Source organism: Podarcis melisellensis (genome assembly GCF_964234715.1).
Source record: "Podarcis melisellensis genome assembly, chromosome: 1".
Classification (NCBI taxonomy): domain Eukaryota; kingdom Metazoa; phylum Chordata; class Lepidosauria; order Squamata; family Lacertidae; genus Podarcis; species Podarcis melisellensis.
In genome coordinates, this window is record NC_138528.1 from 82,948,538 (window position 1) to 82,972,113 (window position 23,576).

A 23,576-nucleotide genomic window follows, 5' to 3' on the forward strand; every position below is an offset into this window, starting at 1 on the left:
CCAATATAGTAATCTCAGCTACACTGATGTAATCGAGTAGAAGAGCCTTCCTAAAAAATATGGGGGGGGGGAACAAAACACACAATTGAAAACAAAAACCATAAACACTTAGAAACAGCAGCAACTTCGGCAATGAAATGGCCATTCTTAGTCGATTGGGCCGGAGTGTCAGATCTACAAGTGAATTCAAACTCAGCCATTCTGTTGGAATCTCCTTTTTGAAGTAAGACAACTTTCCAGTTTGTTACAGAATATCCAGGGAGACCAAAATTCTCCCTCGGTGGTTTCTGAGTGTCACCATTTTTTTAACGTTTGGTTCGTTTCCTTCCATGTATTGGCTGATATCTTGCATTGAAATAACCCAGTTTGGCTTATGTAGATAACTGTCAGAAGTGGCCTTCTGCTGTGTTTCCTCTTCCTAAGAATAACGCTATTCGCTCTTTAAAGTAAAAAAAAAAGAAAGTCAATAGGAGGCGGGGGGGAGGGAGGAGACAGATGATGCTTAAATAGATCGTGCTCGCTTTCCTCCCATCCACGTGTCCCCTCCTTAGGCTGCCGGGAAGCAGAGTCCTTCCTCTTTTGCTGAGGACTACGACCTCCACAATGCACTTCTGTAGGCACTGCGCAAGCGCATGATGTGACCTCAAAGGCCCTCCGCTGCTTAGAGGCTTCCGGGAAGTATAGTTCGGAGCTGCGCGGCGTCTGCGGCGCAGTACGCCGCGGCGCACTCCATCCCCCAGCATGCTTTGCGGGGAGGAGGCGACGTCGTGAGGGCGAGCCGACGGCGCGGGGTCAGCCAGTCACGTGCAGTACGAGGTGCGTGTGCCGTTGATGCTAGAGGAGGAGGAGGAGACGGAGACGACGACGACGAAGAAGACGACGACGGTGGAGGCGGAGGCTGCCGCTGCTGCTGCCGCCGCTGTTTCCGCCGCTGTTGCTCTGGCTGCGCTGCGCGGGGGCTGTTTTCGTCGCTCTCGGCGGCTGGGCCCGCAGCGCGCGCCAGGGAAGCCCCCGAGCCGCTCGGCCGGGCGACGGCAGCACCATCGGCAGCATGAGCGACAACGATGACATCGAGGTGGAGAGCGACGTGAGTCTCTCGCGGCGCTTCTTCCCCGCTCCCCTTCCCGGCCTTTGCTCGGAGTCGGCGCGCCGACAGAGTCTCTCTCTCTCTCTCTCTGCCCGTCTGTGTGTCTCTCATTGCAGGGAGAGAAGCCGAGGTCTCAGCCCCCGGTGCTTATCTCTTCACAGGCCTCGCTTCCCGGCCCCCACCCGGCTCCTCAGGCAGAGAGAGGGGCCCGGCGGCCGGAGCCCCTGCCCGGGTTGGCGGGGAGGGGGAGGAGCAGGAGTGTTTGTGTGTGTTGCTGGCAGGCGCCTCGTCCTGGCCCGCAGTCTCGCCTGAAGGGGGAGGAAGAGGGGCGGGGGGCGGCTGCGTCTGGGGTCGGAGAGACAGACAGACACCTGTTTGGGAGAGATTGTGGCGGTGGCGAGGCTGGAGCTGCTCCCGGGCTGGGCTCCAGGGGAGGAGACTTTTATCTAGGCCTCGTGCAGCTTGGCTGGGTAGTGATGGTGGTGGTTGGAGGTGGGGGGAGGCGAAGGGATTAGAGGGGGAAGCAAAGGACGAGGTGCTCAGAGGTTTTTTGGAGGGGGGCGACTGTGGGCTGAAGGCCAAGAGTGGAGAGTCGAAAATCTGGGCCAGGGAGCAGCCATTGTCGTGTTGAATATAGATGGTTCGCAGCAAAGGCCGAAACCACAATTTTGCAGTGGGGTGAGGAGGGTTGGCTGTGATGGGAGCCCTGGCAGTTTCACCCTTGAGCTGCATCCCGCCTCTCAGGCCAGGCATGTGATGGAATCATATACTGCAGAGGGGAATTGCCTACATTGGCTGAAACCATATAGCACTATTTATTTCCTTGGGAGTCTGGAAGAGACGAAGACACGCTGTCTGGAGGAGCAGGGGATTCAGAGAAAAGACATCCACAATCGGGGGTGGGTGTTTTAAAATGTATATCCCTGGTCTGTAGCCTTATCTTTCAGGGCAGCAAAGTGCACTGTCTTTGAAAGGCCTCTTTGGGGCTTCGAAGGGTTTTCTGCTTGCAGGATGCTGCATGCTGAAGGTTCCAAGAGGGTTGTGGAAGAGCCCCCCTCCTGCTGCTGCTGCTGCCAGGGGATTTAATGAGCGAGAAACTGGGAATTCTCTTATTTTGGTGTTTAATCTCCTTAGTGGATTATAGTGGAAATGCTGGCCTCTACAGAAAACTTCCACAAAGCAGCTTACTCTGACTCAGTTGTTGAATATTTAATTTTTATATGTGTGTGTGTATGCTACTTGGATGTGCTTTCTAGCATCCCTAGCAATTTATAGTAAAAGCGAATTTCAGGTTTAAAGCCTTCTTATTCTTGAAATCTACACTATGATGCACAGCTTTGTTTGTGACCATGCAGAATAGCCAGTAATAGGGTTTTTCTGCATTGCCTTTGCTTGTTGGAAAGTTTCTTGTAGTGTATTGTAGCACCAGAAACTTGTGGATGCTGGTATACTACAGCCTCTATAAGAATTTAATTAAGTAACTTCGCTTGGTTGAGTGTGGATAAAAGTGCAAAGGAGACAAGTGTTTAATGTATAGTCAGCATTTTAGGAAAAGGGTGGATTGATTTCTAATTAAAGTGTAAAGAAAAAATGTCAAAGTTAAGTCAAGTTTCCTATTTGAAAACCACATGTCTACTGCACATGCATACATACTGACTAGTTTCTTTAGCAAAGCATATTGGCCTGCAGCTAAACACAGCTTTTATACAAACCAGCAGTATAATCCAAAACCTTCAACCATGCAGTGCAGGTTGGCTGCAAATTTGCACCTGCTCCATAAAACATTAGTTATTGAGGGAAAAGGAGACTTCACTAAAAAGTGAATGTCCATGCTGATTGTCAAAAATATCAATAATTTGAAAACTCCCATTAGAAGAAGGATGGGGAGGCTCTTACTTCCTGCAACTTCCTCTGTTCCCCTGAAAAGCTCCTCCAGAGTGGGATGGGGCTTTGTGACCCCACCTTCCAGCAGGAGCATCCAGTAAATCTCAGTTCCTTCCACAAACAGGAGTAACTCCTATGCTGGAACCATACAAACCTGTGCCCCTTAGTATGCCACAAAAAAAATCATGTATTTATATTGATTGGTATCAGGTTTCTTTGTTTTTTTGCCAAAATACATATTTCCCCTTGTATGTATTCTTCTATGCATCTTTAAATAGAAAAGCATTCTTTTTAACAGTAAATATGTTTAAGAGATTGCCATGATTTAGTTTTAAGAGATTGTAAGTGTAGAGCTTAACATTTGTATTAAATTAGGATTCCATTTTAAAGGATGTTATATAAAATCTGGTTTTTAATAATAAATACTGACCCACCTTGAGAAAAACTAACTTAGTTGCTGTTGTACATGCCTGTCCAGTTCAAATTGCCTGGCTTTAGAGAATGTACAGAGGTCCAGGTTAATATTTACTCAGTTTAACAAATCAAAGTGTAAGACGCTTTTCCTCCTTGTTGTGCTAAACAGGAAAACCTTAGAAAAAGAATTCTGTTTCCATGGTGAAATATGCAACCACTGAAATTCATGTAGCTAAAGAAAGAAGCAAAATTATTTCTACTTACTTTCTGGTGGGTATTCCTAGGAACAGTAGGTCTCCAGAAGAATTTTAAGCTATTGACATTTTCTTTAAAATATGACCGGGTTGAAGGCCAGTGGGTGATGTTTCACAGAGAGCTGCTAGGAAGTTGACTAAAGCTGACTAGGTGAGAAAAATCAGCATTATGTTTTCCAAATTTTGTGTGAATAGTTACATTAAATTTATTGATCATTAATGAAAATGTCTATTTTGTTTTATTCTGGCAAATTCATGTTCGCAATGTGCAGTTGCAGGTGTTGAGAAACCAGTTGTGTTGGGGGGGGAGCAACTAACAGGTAGCACTTCTCTTGCATTAAAAGCACTTCATATACCTCAATGATGTGTGTTGCGTTTATGGTGTGGTGTGTGTGCTGGAACCCTTCCGGCTACCTGTAGTTGGATTGTTTTGTTTCAAGTCCTCCCATTTTTGCAAATCGACTTTCTAACTGTGGCACATTTTTTGAGGGGAAAGAGGCTGTAGCTTAGGAGTAGAGAATGCACTTTACATGCAGAGTGTTCCAGGTTCAATCCCCAGCATCACCATGTAGGAATGGTTTAGACCACTCTCTGAAATACTGGGGAGCCACTGCCAGTCAGTATAGACAATACTGAGTTAGATGGAACAATGGTCTAACTTGGTATATGGCAGCAATGTTCCTGTGAGATGCTGAACCTCCTTTTGATTCTTATGGTGGGTGAGCACCATGATAGAATTCACTCAGTGTTCTTGGATTACTCATTATATTTTAGGAGAACAACTTTTATTTGAGTTTTGTAACATAGCTACATAATTTAATTTGTGATGACTACAAATTCAAAGGCACTTCTCTGTTGTATTGGTGAATGCCAGTATGTGAAGGAGAGTACTAAATATTTGCCAATTGCGTGAGATGAGCATAGGCTTGTGGCTGCCATTCCATATAGAAATTTGGGGATATTGTCCCAAAAAGTCAAGTTTCTGAGAAACATCATGCTTTCAGTTGCTAGTAGGGCTGAGCGATGTCTGAAATAAGGACTGAACTATTGTAGAGGTGAATGGGTTAATGCTCTGGCAACTGCTACTACTCAGGAGTCTAAAACAGATACATTTTTATTTACTTTTAACATTGTTACAACTGTTATTTTATAGTACAGTTGTACCTTGGATCCCAAACACCCTGGGACTCAGGCATTTTGGCTCCCAAGTGCCGCAAACCTGAAAGTGATTGTTCCGGTTTGCGAACGTTCTTTTGGAACCCGGCCAACTGGCAGGGCTTACGCTGCTTCTGATTGGCTGCAGGAGCACATGCACACATCATAATTTGTGATATATCACCATGCCGAATATTATGAAACTATTACCACAATGTGGACTTCCAACCAATTTTGGACAATTTATTGATGCATTGCCTAGCCCTAGTGATCAACTTAGGCCAATTAATTTCAGTGGGGCTACTCTAAGTAAAAGTTAAGTTGGATGCAACAGTGAAATAATAAAATACCATAAAAAACTGACTATACCACAGCATTCAAAAAAACCTGAGTTCTTGCAGCTTTGCCTGCATTATCTGAGTACAGTGGTGCCCCGCAAGACGAACGCCTCGCAAGACGAAAAACCCGCTAGACGAAAGGGTTTTCCGTTTTGGAGGCGCTTCGTAAAACGAATTCCCCTATGGGGTTGCTTCGCAAGACGAAAAAAATCTTGCATTCCCCCCCGCGGTTTTTTTCCGCTTTTTCCGCCCTTTTCTTAAGCCGCTAAGCCGCTTATCAGCTGTTCCGCTGATAAGCCGCTTAACAGCTGATCGCTGGAAGCCGCTTGACAGCTGTAGCGCTAATCCGCTAAGGTGTCAATGGGCTTGCTTCGCTAGACGAAAAAACCGCTAGACGAAGAGAATCGCGGAACGGATTCTTTTCGTCTTGCGAGGCACCACTGTACTTTGAACTGATTTTGGACCATGTATTGATACATCGCCCAGCCCTAGTGGCTACCTATATTGCCTCTAGCATTTTATATTTTATGGGGGTAATTGGGGCACTAGAAAGCAGAAGTAGACCTCCACTGTTGTTGCACAGTATCTCCTCTCCCATCATTCCTGAGCATTGGTTACGATTGCTCTGGCTGATGTGGGTTGGACTTAAACAACATCTCAAAGGCCATAGGCTAGCCCACCCTGTTGTAAAGACCAAAGAGTTCTGTTTTAGGGCAATATGGAATACAAACTGAAGTCACATCCAGCTTGCTATGTTAATCTGTTAAGTTTTTGGATGGGTGACTGTTTGATGCAGGGGCCAACAAACTTTTTCAGCAGGAGGCCGGTCCACTGTCCCTCAGACATTGTGGGGAGCCGGACTATATTTTGGAAAAAAAAATATGAATGAATTCCTATGCCTCACAAATAACCCAGAGCTGCATTTTAAATACAAGGACACATTCTACTCATGTAAAAACACGCTGATCCCCGGACTGTCTGCGGGCCGGATTTAGAAGGCAATTGGGCCGGATCCGGCCCCTGGGCCTTAGTTTGCCTACCCATGGTTTGAGTCTTGTGTACTTGGAAGACTAGGGTAAAATTACTGTGTGCCACAATTGTCACATGTGGTTCAAAGCCTATTGTGCTGCTGTGGATGCTATAAGAGTTGCTTCTTTAGAGAACTGTCTCTTCAGGTTGAGATAAAGCAGAATGTTGCGAGGCTACCAAATGCCCATTGTGATATGATAAATACATATTTTCAGCTGCCAAAGACGGAGCCTTCAATGTGCAGCATTAGGGCTAGATTTCAAAGGACTTTCCCCAGCATTTGGTTCAATGTAGGCCTAGTTGCTGTCAAATTCATGATATGTCTTAACATACCTACCTGAATAAAAGACTAAGATCCCTCCTTTATATTCAGCTGCCTGACTCCTGGCAAGTTATAAAACCAAGATTGGGTTTTCAGAGCTAAATTCCACTGTTTCTTTTCTGGTTTGAATGGGTTCATATCCATGAGTTCATGTACATTACACACAGTTCTAACTGTCAGACTCTATTAAGACAGAAGGATATTGGTTTCCTCCCTCTTCTCAGCCCTCTTTCCTTGCCAGGAGCTGATATTTTCCTGGACAGTCCAATGGTTTTGAAAGTAGCTGATGAGGTAGTAATGGAGAGTGGCATGGCAGTGGGCCACCGTACTCTGATGAATGGAGGCTAGTGTTTTCTTGCTATCCTTATTCGGCATTTAGTCTGGCATGTGCCAACCAGAACTCATTGGATTAGATTTGGCAGTCTTTCCTAAATGCAATTCACTTGCTTTGAATTATTGCCAGTAATACGTTACAGTAGGGCCAGGTGCTATATCCACTGTTAACTGGGCCCGTTGTTACGAAGCGATTTGAGGAAACGTGATGTTTAGCATATCACAACCAATGGTATCTGTGTCACCTTGGCCGTAGTTGTGATATTGGGCTTCTCTTAATAGAAAAAGCATAGCTCACCTGCATTACCTTGGTTTTCTAGGTTCCTTAGAGTTCCCTAGAACTAACAATGAAATGTACCAGCTATGAAACGGGGAGCAGGGTTATATTTTCAATGGTCAATGTTTTTATAGTTTGCCTTTAAATTATTATAACACTCCTAAATATGGCAATACATACCTGCTTGGTGAAATTGGCTAGTTGAACTGGCTTTTGAGATCAGCATCAGTGTTAGAAACTCACATATATAAGCCAGATGGCACATTAAACTTAGGTTACAGTCGCCACAACTCAATGTCTAGGCACCATTCCCCCCCCCCCCGGGAATTTCTTCTTCATTTCATTTCTATACTGCTTTATATTTGAAAGAAAAAATCTCAAAGCAGTTTACAGCACACTAAAACATCAAATACAACAATCCAGAATAAAACAAATTCAAGCTTCAAGAAAAATATTTCGGATCCTCCTCTAAGTGACATTTTGCATATTTATTTACCTACTTAATTTATATAGCTGCCCCATAGTAGAAGTACCCTAGGTGCAATGGTTGGAATGTCGGACTAGGACCTGGGAGATCAGGGTTCAAATCGCCACTCAATTGTAAAGCTCACTATGTAACCTTGGACCACTCACAGCCTCCTAACCTACCTCACCAGTTGGTTAGAGGATGGTGCTGATAATACCAGAGTTGCAGGTTTGATCCCCATATGGGACCGCTGTTTATTCCTGCATTGCAGGGGGTTGGACTAGATTATTCTCAGGATCGCTTCCAACTCTACAATTCTATGATTCTCACAGGGTTTTTGTAGGGATGAATTGATGAGAGGGGTGAATCATGTACTCCTTGGAGAAAAAGGTGGGATGTAAATGCAATAAATAAGCTCTTTTGCTTACCTGCTTGAGAAAGCTGGAGAGGCCAACCAGATGGAGATGTCAGTCACCAACCTGGCATCTGGAGATCTCCACATGGTCACAATTGGACCTGCACCAGTAACAAAATGCACCTGCTTAATTTCTAACACTGCTCAGCATGCAATAAAATTGCCTGAATGGACATGTGATAACATAAATTTTAGAATATCTCGGCGCTGCTGTGACTGGCATTAACATTTGTTAGTGGCACTAATAATTTTAACAGTACTACCCCATGAACTGTGGACAATCAGGCAGTGGCCTTCTATCATATTTGTTTATGACATATTTGTTGGGCACTCTCCAGCTATTTTGCAACCTTTTTTATGTCTATTCATTTAGGCTTCTATAAAATTCTTTAAAATAAATAAAATCCTAGCTTTTACACTGAAGTAGATTCTTATTATAAGCACACACATGGCCAAGTATTAAAGGGTAACTGGAAATAGTTACAACTACTGTGGTCCATGGGAAGAATCTGTGGCTATTTGCTGAACTGGTTGCAAGAAAGTGGTGTTATAGATGCGACCAGTAATCATTATACCTCAAAATTAACTCTGTATGGGAAAGTGTCTGCAACTAGCACTTCGGTCATTCTGTGGTAACTTGACTACAGTGCAGTGTGTCAGGTAGAGTTATACCTTCTCTATTTTATTTCTCTGGATACAGATAATATCACCAGTATATTTTTCTTTACCCTATTTTTACCATGGTCATATTCATGGCTTCTTATGTAATCTTAGAGACCAGTGCAGCCACTTGGCAACTAGTGTGAGCAGATTTGGGGCTCTTCTAGTTTCCTCTACTTTCCTGATCTCCTTAAAGTCATTTGGGCAGCACTTTATACATATGCAACTGCTTTGCATTAACTTTTTGAATGCCTACAAAGCTAGAAGCTATGGAAGATCATCTCCTTAAATTGCATCATTTGGTACATTATTAACATAGGGACTTACATTTACAATTTGGTGTGTTTTTTCACATTACTCAATACCTTAACTAAACTGCACATTTTCTTTTCTGGCATGGCCCTAAGTAACACTATAGGACACTAGTGAGTTTGGGTCCTAGTCCTTTTTCAGGATGATGATTTTTCTTTCTTTCTACGTGTTGGTATGATTTGAGTCACTTTCTTCTTTGGCTAACCTTGAAGTATTTTGCTGCTGGCCAGTTCTTGGCTTGAGATCTCTGAAGATAGTGTATGTGAACTTAGCTAGCTTGCCACTTGCACTCTTGATCACACAGCTTAATAACTGTAGATGGGCTGACAACAAATATCATCGGTATCCCTCGAACTTGTTTTTCCTTTCCTTTTTAAAGTAGTAACTGTCTGGCAGATCCAAGTGATCTGTGTGTCTCCTACTTTGCCACCACAAAGTTCTGAACCTTGTAGTGTGACCTGTGTCAGAGGAAAAGATTGGACCACTCCTTGTTAGTCAAGCTCTTCCTCTAACAAGGTGACCTAAAGGGAACTATGACAGACAGAAATAAGTTCTTTGTGCTTTGGATTTGGGGTCCAGCCACACCCAGAGTGCCTGTTTACATCTGGCAGACAATTTCTGCGTCTGGAGCTGGGTGTAGGATCATTGCCAAACCTGTGTGACTGGAGACTGCCTTGACATTTGAAAGGTGGGGTTTCATTAATCATAGTTTGAGTTCAGTGTGCCACCGGAATTGCCTTTAAAAGGCATTGAGAACAAAAGGTATCAGTCAGTCCAGAAAAGAGGAAGAGGAAGCCAGAGAGGGCGTAAATGTGATGTGCCTCAGAAATACTTTAAATGTATTTTAAAGCTGCTTCAAAAAGCTATCCGAAAAGCACACTGTGAAAACACTGCATTTCCCAACACACCATATTTTTCTGCGATCGGTCTTCATAATTAGAGAGGGATTAAATTAAACAGAAATGAGTCTTTTTCCTGAAGGAAAAAAATGACTTAAAAGTGTGAGATTTTAATGATAAATTCAGGTGTGATACTTAAAAGCAGCATCTTCTGTTGCACTATATTTGACTTTAAATGGCATAGACCATTAGTGGTGTGGTGTCCATTCTGGTGAGGGATAGGAAAGAAGGGTGGGGTTTGGGGGTGTTTTTTGACAAACGGTTCACTTCAAAGGGCCTAATGACAATGATCTTCTATTTTATGGTAGAGAATGGCTATTGGGACTTATTGGATCTGGGTTGTAATAAGTGAGTCCTAGGTACATGGTGGGAGTTGAGGACTAGGGTAGCTGATCTTGCATGTGTCAAGGTGGTGGTGCTACTCTGGAAATATATTTTCTCCCATAAATCTTCTGAGCAGTCTTTGATAGAGTTGCAGCCGTGTTCACATCCTTCGGCTGCTTCTACTATGAAATTTGAATGGCATTCTATCACCATGGAGCTCCTACATAAAAATAATCCAGGTGTTGAAGTAAGTTTCTTCAATCAAGGACCTAGCTTTGGATTTTGAACGGCATTGAATTTTAAATGTTCAGCTGCGGTGCTATAGTGAAACAAAGTAGTCCTATCTTTTCTTTTTTACTATGAACAGATAAGGTGATATTCCATGTTTCCTGCAGTGCTTTGGCAATTGCACTTGAAGTCTCTCTGTAGTGCAGTCCCCAGAAATTCTTGTTACTGGGAATGGTCTTCTGACTCCCATCCTTAGCAAATCATGGAGCATATTTTGAAATCTTAGTGCTCTCTTTGGGGACAGATAATCTCTAGTCCAGGAGGTGTCACAAAAGTCTTTCTGAACAATCATGTGCAGATGAGTTTGATCAAGGAACTTGCTGCAGGGCAAAAGCCCACCCTCCTCTTTACTAATCATACTTGTTTTGTGTGCTTGCTCTGGACTTGAACAGCCTTGAATGCTCCTTTTGCTGACCCTTTGTTTCTTTCCCTCTCTTAGCAGAGTTTTGATTCAAAAGAGCATTCCTTTTTGTTCTGTCACAGTAATCTAGGGGGCTGGTGTTCAGCGGCAGCCACATGCCTTGTTGCCCATTGGGACAGTGATGATTCTAATACTTGTTCTCTGTTTTGTCTGTCCTAGGCTGACAAACGTGCTCACCACAATGCACTGGAGCGCAAACGTAGGGACCACATAAAGGACAGTTTCCACAGCCTGCGGGACTCTGTGCCATCACTTCAGGGAGAGAAGGTGAGTTTATTGAGAGAAGTGATGATCTTCCCCTGGGTTCTGTCTGTTAATCACAAAAGAATTGCATCCCAGTCCCATTTTGCCTTAAGTTTCTGAGCAGGAAGGAGCCAGTGCCAATACAGTTTAGAAGGTACTTCTGCGAAGGTCCCAAAGAATTTGCATATAGAAATGTTTCTGCTGCTTCAGAAAGCTAATAGTAAAATGAAGATGAAATATTGTTGTGAGAAGTAACTTACCCTTCCATCAAGCGTTTCTAAATAATGGAAAGTCTTTTACCACGTGGCTTCACAGGCCTGAAGAGAGATGGTGCTTCTTCCTGATCCATCCAGCTCTTCCTTGATGAGGGTGATATAGGAACATTTCATTGGATCTCAGCTTGTGATTAGTCATCTGTGTTTGCTTTACCCGCATTGAAAATTTGCTTTTGTTGTAGGGGTGTTTTCAGTTATTTGCCATGAGCACATGACCGCCCCTCAATTTGCACTTAGAAATATTGGCATGTAGAATTTCAGTTTAGGCTTGTGGCAAACAGTTGAGACGGGTATCCTTCAGTCTTGAGAAGGAGCAAACACCCATGAGTAGAGTTTATGTGTGAATTTGCCCTAGGTGTGCAGAGAAGGTGTGAAGGTTGACTTCCTTGCCTTTCTTCTCTATACTTGCAGGTAATGAATAAATAATACTAGCAGATAACTTTTAGCTTTCCTTAGTGCTAAAGTGGCTGTTCTAAAAAGGAATGAGGAAATTGTGCTCTGTTAATCACCAGTGGTTACAATACCTGCAGGGTTTTCTGCAGAAGCTCAGTACAAGGTACTGAGCTTGATAGGCAACATTTTTTATGCGCAGTCACCTCTGATGACACTGTCCTAGACATTGTCAAGACACACCCACTTAGTACTCAGGTCATGTAGGCAAAGCTGCCAGAACTCAGGTTTTTATTAATGCTGTGGTATAGTCTGTTTTTATGGTATTTTATTATTTTCCTGTAGTATCCAACTTAACTTTTACTTGGAGGAGACCCACTGAAATTAATTGGTCTACATTGGTTGTTAGGGCTGGGCGATTTATCGATACATTGTCCAAAATTGGTTGGCAGTCCACATTATGTTAAAAGTTTCATAATATTGGTCTTGGCAATATATCACAAATCACGATGCATGTGCGTGCTATGTAAAAAAATGTGATGTGGGGGAAATTGTGAAGCCTGTCATTGCTTCTCTTATGAGGTCTGCCGCCCCTTGTTGCTTTGTACTATAAAATAACAGTTGCAATAGTATGTTAAAGGTAACTAAATGTATCCGTTAGTAGCAGTTCCCAGGACACTACCCCGTTCACTTCTACATAGTTTCATCCGTATTTCAGACATTGTGATATATTGGGGTATCACAGGGGTCAGCAATCATTTTCAGCAGACCTTCCCTCAGACCTTGTGGGGGGCCGGACTATATTTTTTGGGGGGAAATGAACTAATTCCTATGCCCCACAAATAACCCAGAGATGCATTTTAAATAAAAGCATGCATTCTACTAATGTAAAAACACCAGTCAGGCCCCACAAATAACTCAGATTCATTTTAAATTAAAGGGCACATTCTACTCATGTAAAAGCATGCTGATTCCCGGACCATCCACAGGCTGGATTTAGAAGGCGATTGGGCCGGATCCGGACCCCGGGCCTTAGTTTGTCTACCCATGGTGTATAGCAATGCTTAATCAGACATCTCTCAGCCCTATTGGTCATGTTCGTGAATTTCAGTGGGTTTACTCTTAAGTATGACTAATGTTGGATACATTTCTGTATTTAATGTGTTACTCTATAAGGCTATGCACACACTGTAAATTTAAAGTACAGGGTTCCCCGCCCAATTGCTGGGAACTGTAGTTTACACCACCACCACCCCAGAGTTACAATTCCCAGCACCCTTAACAAACTACAGTTGCCAGCATTCTTTGGGGATTCAAAGTCATGTGGCTTCAAATGTATGACATGTATACAGCCTAAATTGTTGTGACATTGACTCATAAAAGTGGCCTATAAATGTTTCTAAATAATAAATAAATGAATGTTAGTTAAAATATGTGGCCTGCTTTTCTGCTTTTTGAATTCTCCTTTGAGGTTAGTGCAAGCTTCTGAGTAAAGCGCCTGGAATTTTATGCCCTGTTTGGGGAGATTGATTGGCAGGGTTTCTTTATGGTGATGTCAACTCCATTGGAGTTCAAAATATTTGAAAGCCATTATGCTTATATTGTTCTGCGTATCTGGGATGCAGTGACAGCATGGGGTCAACACCAGTTTCTGTTTAATACATAAAAATGACGTAAACCTATTGTTGCACCCTAGCACTGGTATTTAGTTACAATTTATTTGATGAACATCTGACTGCATTTTCTAATGCACATCCGCATTCTAGTACAAAGCCTACTAAACATTTGGGGTTTGAGTTTATTTGCAAATTCTATAAACTGTTGAAGGGAATATCTCTCACACTGTACATATGTTGGAACCTATACTGTTGACCACAATAGGATTCTTCTTTCAAGCCTATTTCCAGTGTGGGAAGGGGGGAAACAAAGGAGCCCTGTGGGTGTCTAGTGTAACTATTTGGGCATAAATAATCATTTTAAGGCCTGGTTAGATTTCAGTAAGGGCTAATGGTCTGCCTGCCAGCTTAACCCAACCTCTAAAAGTAAGTCTAGCTTGGGGTCCTACATTGCTTTTGATAAACTGTTCAGGGTTTAACATTATGGATTTCTGTCTGCACCTTTGCTGTTTCAACTTGACACACAGATATAATTTAAAAAGGTCCCACCACTGATCAAAGAAGGAGCAGAGGAGTTGACTGTCTCTAGCTGAGGACAGCCTACTATGTTGAACCTGAAGCCTAGCTTTTGGCAAGCTTCTGTTTTCAAGAGCAGAAAAGCTCTTGCTGCTAATAAGGCAAGGCTCTGAAACTTTGCATTAAAATGAATAACCCTCAAATCCATATTCTGTGGCTGGGAGCCTGTCTGTGTTTAAATCTTTCTTTATTCCAGTGGGAGGATACTTCACTGGAATGCAATTTGATGAAAACCTGTATTACACTTCTATTCATTTATTTTTTAGAAAGCAAAAAAGCAGATTACTGTAGAAGATGTAAGCAATTCAAGTTTAATAGACAATCTGGAAGCAAACAGGAGATTCAGCAACCAGGTTAGCTGAAAACCAGCTATGAACTAAGTGAAAATATGCCACTGCTGTATAAGCTTGTGGCAAATTGCCTCCAAAACGCTAAGAGCAATCAAATAAACAATAATGGGAGCTTATTGTCTCCCAGGTTAGAATTCATAAACACCAATAGCAGAATATGCTTTTCATGTTGACAACTGGAGTTCATTAGAAAGAAATGAGAAAATGGCACATGCAGTGTCCCGTCCCCCCAATGTTGAGAATTAAAAAGTAAATTGCATTAAAATTTGTACTGTGTAGCAATAATAATAAATAACATTTACATATTGCTTTCAAGTGTTTAAAGCACTTCATATGCATTATCAAAATTTCATATTTACAACAGTTGGTATGTCCCCCACCACCCAACCCCACCTCTGCAATACGGGGGATGAGACAGAGACACATAGTGAAAGTCAAACCAAGATCTTCTGACTGGCTTGGAGAGTGGCATTTTTGCAAGCAAAATTAACTTAGTAGGGCAGGCTGGACAATGAAGAAATGTTTCCTTATACTGGGACCATGAACCATAAAGTACCAAGTTGATGCATGCAGGTGCTGGGGGAAGTAGAGTCACTTGGATTAATTACTAAAAGTGACATATTTGCTGCTGTTTCTCATTTGCTAATTGTAGAGACTGTCTTGCCCAACCTTAATTGCATTCAGAAGAAATGCTGCAGCCATCAATAGAAGAAGAAATGGGCAAATTCCAGTAAAAAAAGGTATTTCCAAGTCCCATTAACTTTAATGAGAGGGTTAAGGACACACTTAACTTGTCCACCAAACTCAGTGGGACATAACTTTTGCCAGGTTATACACAGTGTCAGGAAATATTAAGAAAGAAAATGATAGATGTGGGTCTATATATGCTGCACATTTTATGGTACATTCATGTACGACCAAATGTTCCTGGAGCACTGGTAGAGAGGGACAGTACATTTAGTGGCAGGATGAGAACATAGTGAAGCTGGGCAAGATCTACATATAAGCAGGGTTGTTCACAGAACTCACACGATGAAAGTTCCAGAGGGGAATTAGTTTGACAGTGACAAGTACCAGGTTTAATTCTGAAAAGTAGACTATAGCTAAATTGACAACAAAGTTATGTGGACAGTATAGAACTAGTGGTTTTTGTTTTGGCATACAACACTGTCCAGCCACGATGGCAATGTAGAATACTTTCAACCTTTTAGAACAGATCCTTTTTAAAACTGAGAAAGGATGTTGGCATTGTTACCACATCAGAAATGAAACCTTTTTTTAAAAAAAACAAAAAACCACAGAGCTTATGCCTGCCTAACTATGTTTCTCTGTGATTGCATTATTCTTTAGCTTAGAGCTGTGTGTTCCTGTTATAAAAACCAGAAGAAAATGTTAAAAACAGGAATATCTGTTGGCAAATACAAAGTGACTATTCAAAAATTAAATACAAATATGTGTATTATTGCCTCTTGTTTGCCATCTTATTGCACCACCACAAATATCCTCCTCCTTTAAATGTTTGCAATTTGAAAATGAAACTAAAACCTAACTGCATATCAGCATTGTTTTTGTGTTATGCAGCTGTTTAGCTAACAATGATGCTTTAAAATAGGCCTGCTTTGTGTTTTCTTTCTTTAATAAACAGTTTTTTACAGGTGATGGGGGTGTGCTTTGCCAGCCTTGCTGCTTCCATTTAGGAGCAGTGTGAAGCTACTGAATACGTAACCGAGCTCAAGTATTGCTGTCCAGATCTGTAGACCACTTAGAGGTTATTACGATTAAGTAGTATACAAATCTCGTAAAATAGATGCAACTTTCTGTGCAAGGGACCCCGGCCCTCTAAAATCTGTCATAGCTGCTTATTCAGGTTTGAGCTTCACATATTTTAATGAGAGCCAGGATGTCTTTCATAAAACATCTTCAGATAAAGCACACATGATATAATTTTAGTCCTGCTTACAAGGGGAAATTGAAGCCCATCAAAACAAAGCAGTTCCAACCAGTCCTTTGGACAGTACAGCCTGCCTCCTTGACCTTCCATAGAGCAGGTTTGTCTGATCCAGCAGCATCCAGTAATGGAGAGAGCCTTCCCTCAAAAATGCCTTCAGACTAGGTTCTCCTTCCTTCCTTTTCTTTCCAGTCTGCAGTTGAAGCCATCAGCAGCCCTTTTTCTTATTTCTCATCCCACTTGAGTCTTCTAATCGGTAACTTCAGTATAAATATGAGTACTGCATTAAAAATATACATGCATATATAGTCTACAAGCAGCTTTGAAAAACTTTCCAAGAACATTTTACGAACCTGAGTTCTTATGAGAGCAGGTAAGCAATTGCCTTGTATCGCTTCAGGCTGCTGCTGAGTTAGATGGCCAGCATTTTGCAGTCCCAGTTGCTGAGCGAAAACGTAAGCCAGGAGAAGTATAGGTGCAGCAGAGCACTGCGTTATTGTTTTAGGATGGTATCCAGTGGTGTCCATACAAGAGTAGAGAGGACTTTTGCTCATGCAATGGGCCTTCCCGTTCCTGTTCCTCTCCTTCCACCTACATGCCCCAAAATCTTCTTTGGGGGCTGGGGGAGGACCCTCTAGATCCATTCAGAGGATGGAGGACAAGGGGTCCCACAATGTGAGCAAAGATTTGGTAGCACAGTGTTGAATTTTGCTGTTAAGTGATCTGAGTGTCTGTTTTGATGGTCAGGGAACATTATGCTCAAATGCCAATAATATGGGAATAATTTGCATGTTGCTTTATCTCTATGGAGGAAAACAGCAGATTGTTCTGTGGATACTGAATAGCAGTTGGAAGACTCTACTTTGCTGAAAGAGTTCTTGTGAGCAGAAGGATTTGTTTGCAGAATTGCTGGCATGGGGAATGATCCAAGTCTATAGCTCCCTGTAGGAGTTTCATTGATTGCTCCATCTGCTGTTACTTTAGTACTGGGAACAGGTGTCATTAGTACAATTGATTCAGGAGCTCAGTATAGTGGGTTTGGAAAACAGTTCACATATTCTGAGTCTCAAAGTTGCTTTCTCTAGTGCTGAACTTTTTGCAAGTATTACATGGACTTCAAGATTGAACCTAAGTCAAATGTGGACTGGGTTGAGGAATCAGTTTTCTAGCCTCCCTGCAGAAGGGAATATCAGACTTGCTGCCTTCGTGAACTAGGACTTTATCTGGTGTGTGTTTTTTCCTACTATTGCAACAGGCATCCCGGGCCCAAATCCTAGATAAAGCCACAGAGTACATCCAGTACATGCGTCGGAAAAACCACACACACCAGCAGGACATTGATGACTTAAAGCGCCAGAACGCCCTGCTGGAGCAGCAAGGTGAGTGAGGCTGCGTTAGGGCACTCCATATGCCATCTTATGAGTAAGGATACTGTGCCACCTCTCAACAAAACCCTCTGCTATCCGTGTTTCTCTGCCAGGGAAGCTCCCCCAACCTGGTGCCTTCAATATGTCTTGGTCTACAACTCCCAGCCGTCATATCTTTGCTGGCTGGGGCTGATGGGAGTTAGTCCAAGAAGCCTGAAGGAAACCAAGTTGGGGGAGACTGCTGTAAGGTGTCCAGTGATCAGGAACCCATGAAGTAAGGCTGTGGTTGGAGTGAGAAGATCCAAAGTTTTGCACATTGGCAATGAAGCCATTGAATACAGTCATTCAAAACAGCCCAAGGATTGGGGTTTGCTCTGAGGAATCTTTCTCCCTTGCCTAAGATATACAGTGGTGCCCCGCAAGACGAACGCCTCGCAAGACGAAAAACCCGCTAGACGAAAGGGTTTTCCGTTTTGGAGGCGCTTCGTAAAACGAATTCCCCTATGGGGTTGCTTCGCAAGACGAAAAAAATCTTGCATCCCCCGCGGGTTTTTTTCGCTTTTTTCGCCCTTTTCTTAAGCCGCTAAGCCGCTTATCAGCTGTTCCGCTGATAAGCCGCTTAACAGCTGATCGCTGGAAGCCGCTTGACAGCTGTAGCGCTAATCCGCTAAGCTGTCAATGGGCTTGCTTCGCAAGACGAAAAAACCGCTATACGAAGAGCCTCACGGAACGGATTAATTTCGTCTTGCGAGGCACCACTGTACAGTTTATGCCAGGATGGTGATTATGGTGGGATTGTTTGATGGAACAGTGTAAGTGAGTGGCATGTTCCTGTTTTGAAGCATACAAAGTTTTCTCAAGCCGAATAATTACGACATATTTAAAGCTCGTAAGTTGCTGCTCACAAGGGAGGACTAATGGTTGCCATTAGGCAGAAGTAACAAGTTTCACAGTGCTGGGTGTGTGTGTGTGTGTGTGTGTGTGTGTGTGTGTGTGTGTGTGTGCGTGCGTGCATGCGTGCATACATACACACACACACACACAGGATTTATCAAACCTTAAAGCCCAGCTTCACTGCACCTCTGCTTCTGACACCGGGAACAGGGGGCATAAAACAACCCAATAATAGTTAATTGCAAAGGTGTATTGATGGAAGATTAATAGTCTAGCACTGAACTACACTGGTTCATTTCGGAGTGCAGCAGGCATTTGTTAGATTTTTTTTTTACTCCACCTCCTGTTCCAAATGGAAACACAAGGCAGCTTACATAACTAAAACTAAATATACAATCAAAATTCAGTTATGGAAACAGTTGAGTAAGAGAGCAACAGACAAACAATTAAAGAGCCAGTGAACCAACAGCCATTGCTAATTTGCAGGCAAGTTGAAAGCTTGCTAAAAAAATGAATGTTTTTGATGGGCAGCAGAATAATTTAAAAAATGGAACCGAACTTCCCAAGACAGAGATATCTACATTCTGGGTGTAACCAGAAGGCTCTCTCTTGTGCATTGATGACTTAAAGTGCCAGAATGTCCTGACTAGGACACACATATGGGCCATGGGCTGAGCTGTCAACAGTATGGCAAAAACTGGAATTACTATACATGGCTAACTTAGATCCATTAATTTCAGTGGATTTACTCTGAGTAGAACTTAGTTGGGTTCAGTCCTATGATACAAACAGAAAAGAGAGGAAGAACACATATGAATTTCCCCATAATGCAATTAACATACTTTCACTAATCTTTCTGAAAAAATATAATTTATTTCACATAATATTCCCCAAACTTATGACTTTTTTTTTAATCAGACCTTAGGAAAAAGTGGTATAGTTCCAAAACTTTCTCAATCTTCCCCCAGTTTGGGCCTTAACATCTTTAGAGGTACCAATCTTAGTTACAGAACTGAAAGTTATTTGGGAATCTTTCTTTTTAATTTTGATTTTAAGAATTGTGTTTATACTACCTTAACTACATTTAGTTTTTTAAAAGCAGAGTATGCCAGTCAATAACATTCTGTCAGCCAAGCGTTAAGATCACCAACATGAGAGCATGTTCATGTTATGTGCAACGCCTACTTTTCCCCAGCCTATTTCCATATGCTTGTTCTTGCCTTTTAGTTCGTGCCCTGGAGAAGGCAAGGTCAAGTGCTCAGCTGCAGGCCAACTATTCCTCTTCAGACAACAGCCTCTACACCAATCCCAAGGGCAGTACCATCTCCGCCTTTGATGGAGGCTCCGACTCCAGTTCAGAGTCTGAGCTGGAAGAGCCACAGAGCCGGAAGAAGCTTCGTATGGAGGCCAGCTAGAAGAGGCCCCTGTTCCCGCTGCCATTAGACACTCGCTGGCTGCTTAAGGACTTTCCTTTTTTTTCTTTAGTAGAGGCTCTCGGACTGCAGCTTCCCCTGTTCCTTGCCCCTATGTGGCCCCTTTTGAGTTAACCCAACCCCTTGGCTTGGCAGCTTACCTTCTGGAAGACACCGGCCATAGCTTGGAGCAGGATGTAGTTTTGTCTTGTCCTGCCTCATGGCTGCAAGTTCTAGTGTCAGGAATGCCCAGGCCATTCGATGAACTCATGAGTCTATGGTTGCCTGGACTCTGTGGTGACAATGACCCCTCCATCCTTTCACTAGTGCCGTACCAGTCACTGTCTCATCAAAATATGTTTATTTATGACAACAAAGCCAAATGTCCCCTGAAGGATCTTGGTGGGGGAAGGGAATCATGCAGATCCATGCGAGTGCATGTCCCTAGTTTCCTGAAGGGATGGTGCAGGATTCAGGGTGAAGCAGGGAGATGGATTTCCTTTTTGTACTTTGGCAAGTGATTAATTGGTATTTATTTCCTACTATGGAAACTCAATCCGATCAGATTCCTCCTCTTGCTGCGGACATTGGTGACGTGAAGCTACAGATTCATACCATGATCAGTTCTTCCCTCTTAATGAATTTCTCAGAATTAGAGCCAGCTTTTATAATGTAAATACACACCACAAGCTTTGTTACTTGGTACTAATAACTGCATCAAAGCGTGGACCTCCTGCCCTCTGGCAAATGGGCCAGTTACCCCATAACGACTTAAATGGGCACAGGCTGTGAGTGAGCAAAGGCCACTGTGTGTATGTGTGCATGTGCACGCACATGTGCATGAGTGTGCATATGCGTGCGTGTGTGTGTGTGTCGGTGTGTGTGACCTTATATTTTTGTCTTCTTCCCACTCTTGTTTGTGACGTTTTCTGAATTTAGTGTATACAAGTGTAGCTTGGTCTCTGTCCAGGTGTGAGTCTATTCCATGAACTGAAGTATGTTGTACATACTGCCCAAGAATTGTCTTGCAAGTTAAGGCTTCCCTTTACTATAAGACTATAAATAAAAAAGTATTTTATCCTTTTGAGTGGTACTGGTGTCTTTGTGGAAACCGATAGGGGTGGGTATGCCTCTTGGCAGTTTTGCTTGCAGTTTTCTGACGTTAGAGACAGAAGAATTTCTATTCCCACATGAGAAAAGGCTTAACCTGTTGAAATAGAATTATGAGCAAGGCTTCACAGGCAAACTCAACATTTATTTAAGATCTCCAAATCTTGCACTTCTCCGATATGCTGATACAGGGGAGTTACTGTAAAGTGCTTCTGTACTTTTAGTAAGTTGATCAAATAAAGGAAGAGCTTTGCAGGTATATCTCTTCTAGTAGGATAAGAAAGATCGCCTCTGCTACATGTTTTCAATTGCACATACTACCCTAAAACCAATGGGGTGGGGAGAGAATGGTTGTTTCCCTTTGTTTTGAGGGCAGCATGTATCTCCGTCTATGCAGTTGCAGCTTGTCACATAATGGTGAGAAATATCTTTCTACAATTAAGAAAGATGGAGGTATTATTTGTGAGTGGTGCTATCTCAGAATGGTTCTTTGGGCCAAACAAGTAGACACCTTTGTAGAAAGATGCTGATAGAAAAACAAACAGGTGGCTAAAGTGGTCCTGTGTCACACACACACATATGTAACAGGAAATGGCAAGAGTTGCTTCTTAGTTTCAGTGTGAAATATTGCAACATTTCTGGTCCTGGGTGCTTCCTCCTCTTGGGCGGCAGCACTCTCAGCAACAGCCCCACATGCACAGGGAGTGCAGGAGGCATCACTAGGATTTTGCTCAGTTTTTGGACATACACAAGCTTTGTACGAGGCACAGCATCTGGCTTGTTGGTGCAGTTCTAAAAGCCACAAAATGGGTGCTAGCAGTTTCTCACCTCTTGAAATTCAGAAGGTGACAGGCTTTTGGCTGCAGGGCAGCAGTGTCGCCACCTCTGCACACACTACTGATGGCGTATGCAAGAGGGGTGGGGTGGGGCATCTGGAACAATAGTTAAGCAGGAAGAGGGATCCAGGAAGCACTTCCTCTCGCAGCTCAACTCATTGGTAGCTGGAAACTGGCCTTGATCTGTAACAATCAGATCAGCAGAACACCAGCTTTAACGCCCTGTGACCTCAGCCATACAAGGAAGGTTAATGTTTTTTTTTACAGGCAGAATTCTCTGGCTCGCTCTTGACTTGGTTTTAAGCTCCCCCCCCCCCTTTAAACCATGTAGAACTCAAGGCTCTCAAAAAGTCCCTTAGGTTCTAACCTAGAATGCAGGCTAGTCTCTGACCAAAAGCTACACTAGAGAGTAGGCTGTACTTTTTCAAAGTGCAGATGGGGACAATCCCATTTTAAAAGTTCCTGTGACAACAGCATCTTGCATGTAAGTTTAGCCATCTTGACATGCAATGAAAATATGTTACAATTTTCTTCATTAAGGAATGGTAAGAAGACAAGCCAAACAGAAAGATCAGTGCTGCTTTATGGCTGTGGTTATAGTCCACCCCACTATTGCTGATTGTGCAAAGCTACCTATACAGCAGCCAGTTGCCCTTTGTCACATTTGCAACAGGGATGGGGAACTTGTGACTTGCTCCTGTTGTTGGGCTCCCATCAGCCCCAGCCAATGTTAAGGATAATGGGAGTTGTAGTTCAACATTTGGGAGGATACATACAGGTTTCCCATTCCTGTTCTACAGCTTTCTACCAATTAAACCTATTATTACCCTAATTTGCAGTGGATGGCAACACTGCTCTAGTAATTGCTATCTAGTCAGCAGTTCTTCCATAAGAGCATACCTTTGCTATATATGCATAAACATCTCCCTGGAAATCACATTTTCCACAAGAGGAATGAAGTTGCTTTTAGCAACCCTGCCTCCTAAGCACCCTTTTCACTACTACCTAAGAAGTTACATTGTTCAGTGCCTTCCCCCCACCCACATGGAAGCAGCTTGCAGCGTGTCTTCTCTTCAGATTGGTCAAGATTTTGAAGTCTTAATGAAGAAGCCATGATCCCTTCAAGAGAAGAGGTAGGCAGGGCTGAGTTTTGCACCAAAGAAACTCAAATTCAGAGTCCAGAAAGCTGGATTGTGAACACTCTTGTAGTGTATTGCCCAAATCAATGTGCGTCTAACACCTCCAGCTGTAATTTATGCCACTTTCAGGCATCAGAGGTAGGAACACGTGCTGCTAAAGCTTTAAATTCGCTTGATGTCCTGAAATTCTCTTAGTATCCCTCTGCCTTAAGAAATATCACCAAGCATTGCCCAGCCATTTTACACCTATCCTTGCAGCCTTCACGTGTGCACCCAATACCAAATTCTAAAGCTTTTCTGTGTTTGCATGGAATCAAAGCACATAACACACAATCCTACTAGCAATTTTGCAAGCTCTGGCAATTTTCATTCCGCAGTTTAAACACACTTTAATTCTCCTCCCAAAGTACCAGTTTGGCCCACAAAGCTGCTTTTATACATGTGCTTAGGATGGTTGCAAAGTTGTGTTTATTTTACCAGGGCCTGGCTTGGCTTGGCAGCTCAAGGTACAGGTGTGCCAAAGAAAAAGAAATGTCAGTGGA

At 42.9% G+C, this 23,576-nt stretch overlaps 1 protein-coding gene across 2 annotated transcripts; it reads left to right on the forward strand.

Annotated features, from left to right (window-relative positions):
• Positions 1-814: 814 nt before the first annotated feature.
• Positions 815-21,032, forward strand: MAX (MYC associated factor X). 2 transcript variants are annotated; one of them, XM_081903023.1, is made up of 4 exons: positions 815-1,087; positions 11,038-11,144; positions 17,525-17,655; positions 19,765-21,032. In XM_081903023.1, the coding sequence occupies exons 1-4, from the start codon at positions 1,052-1,054 to the stop codon at positions 19,950-19,952; spliced, it is 462 nt and encodes a 153-aa protein (XP_081759149.1). In that variant the 5' UTR covers positions 815-1,051; the 3' UTR covers positions 19,953-21,032. The 2 variants fall into 2 exon arrangements, with proteins under 2 accessions (XP_081759149.1, XP_081759150.1); XM_081903024.1 differs by having other exon boundaries at positions 820-1,087; positions 11,038-11,145; positions 17,532-17,655.
• Positions 21,033-23,576: the final 2,544 nt, after the last annotated feature.

What these genes read in the sequence shown, in the direction of transcription:
- MAX (XM_081903023.1), top strand. Translation starts at nt 1,052, where the DNA reads ATGAGCGACAACGATGACATCGAGGTGGAGAGCGAC. An exon ending in CCATCACTTCAGGGAGAGAA is followed by an intron (nt 11,145 to 17,524) that starts GGTGAGTTTATT and finishes TTTCCTACTATT; the next exon opens with GCAACAGGCATCCCGGGCCC. An exon ending in CGCCCTGCTGGAGCAGCAAG is followed by an intron (nt 17,656 to 19,764) that starts GTGAGTGAGGCT and finishes CTTGCCTTTTAG; the next exon opens with TTCGTGCCCTGGAGAAGGCA.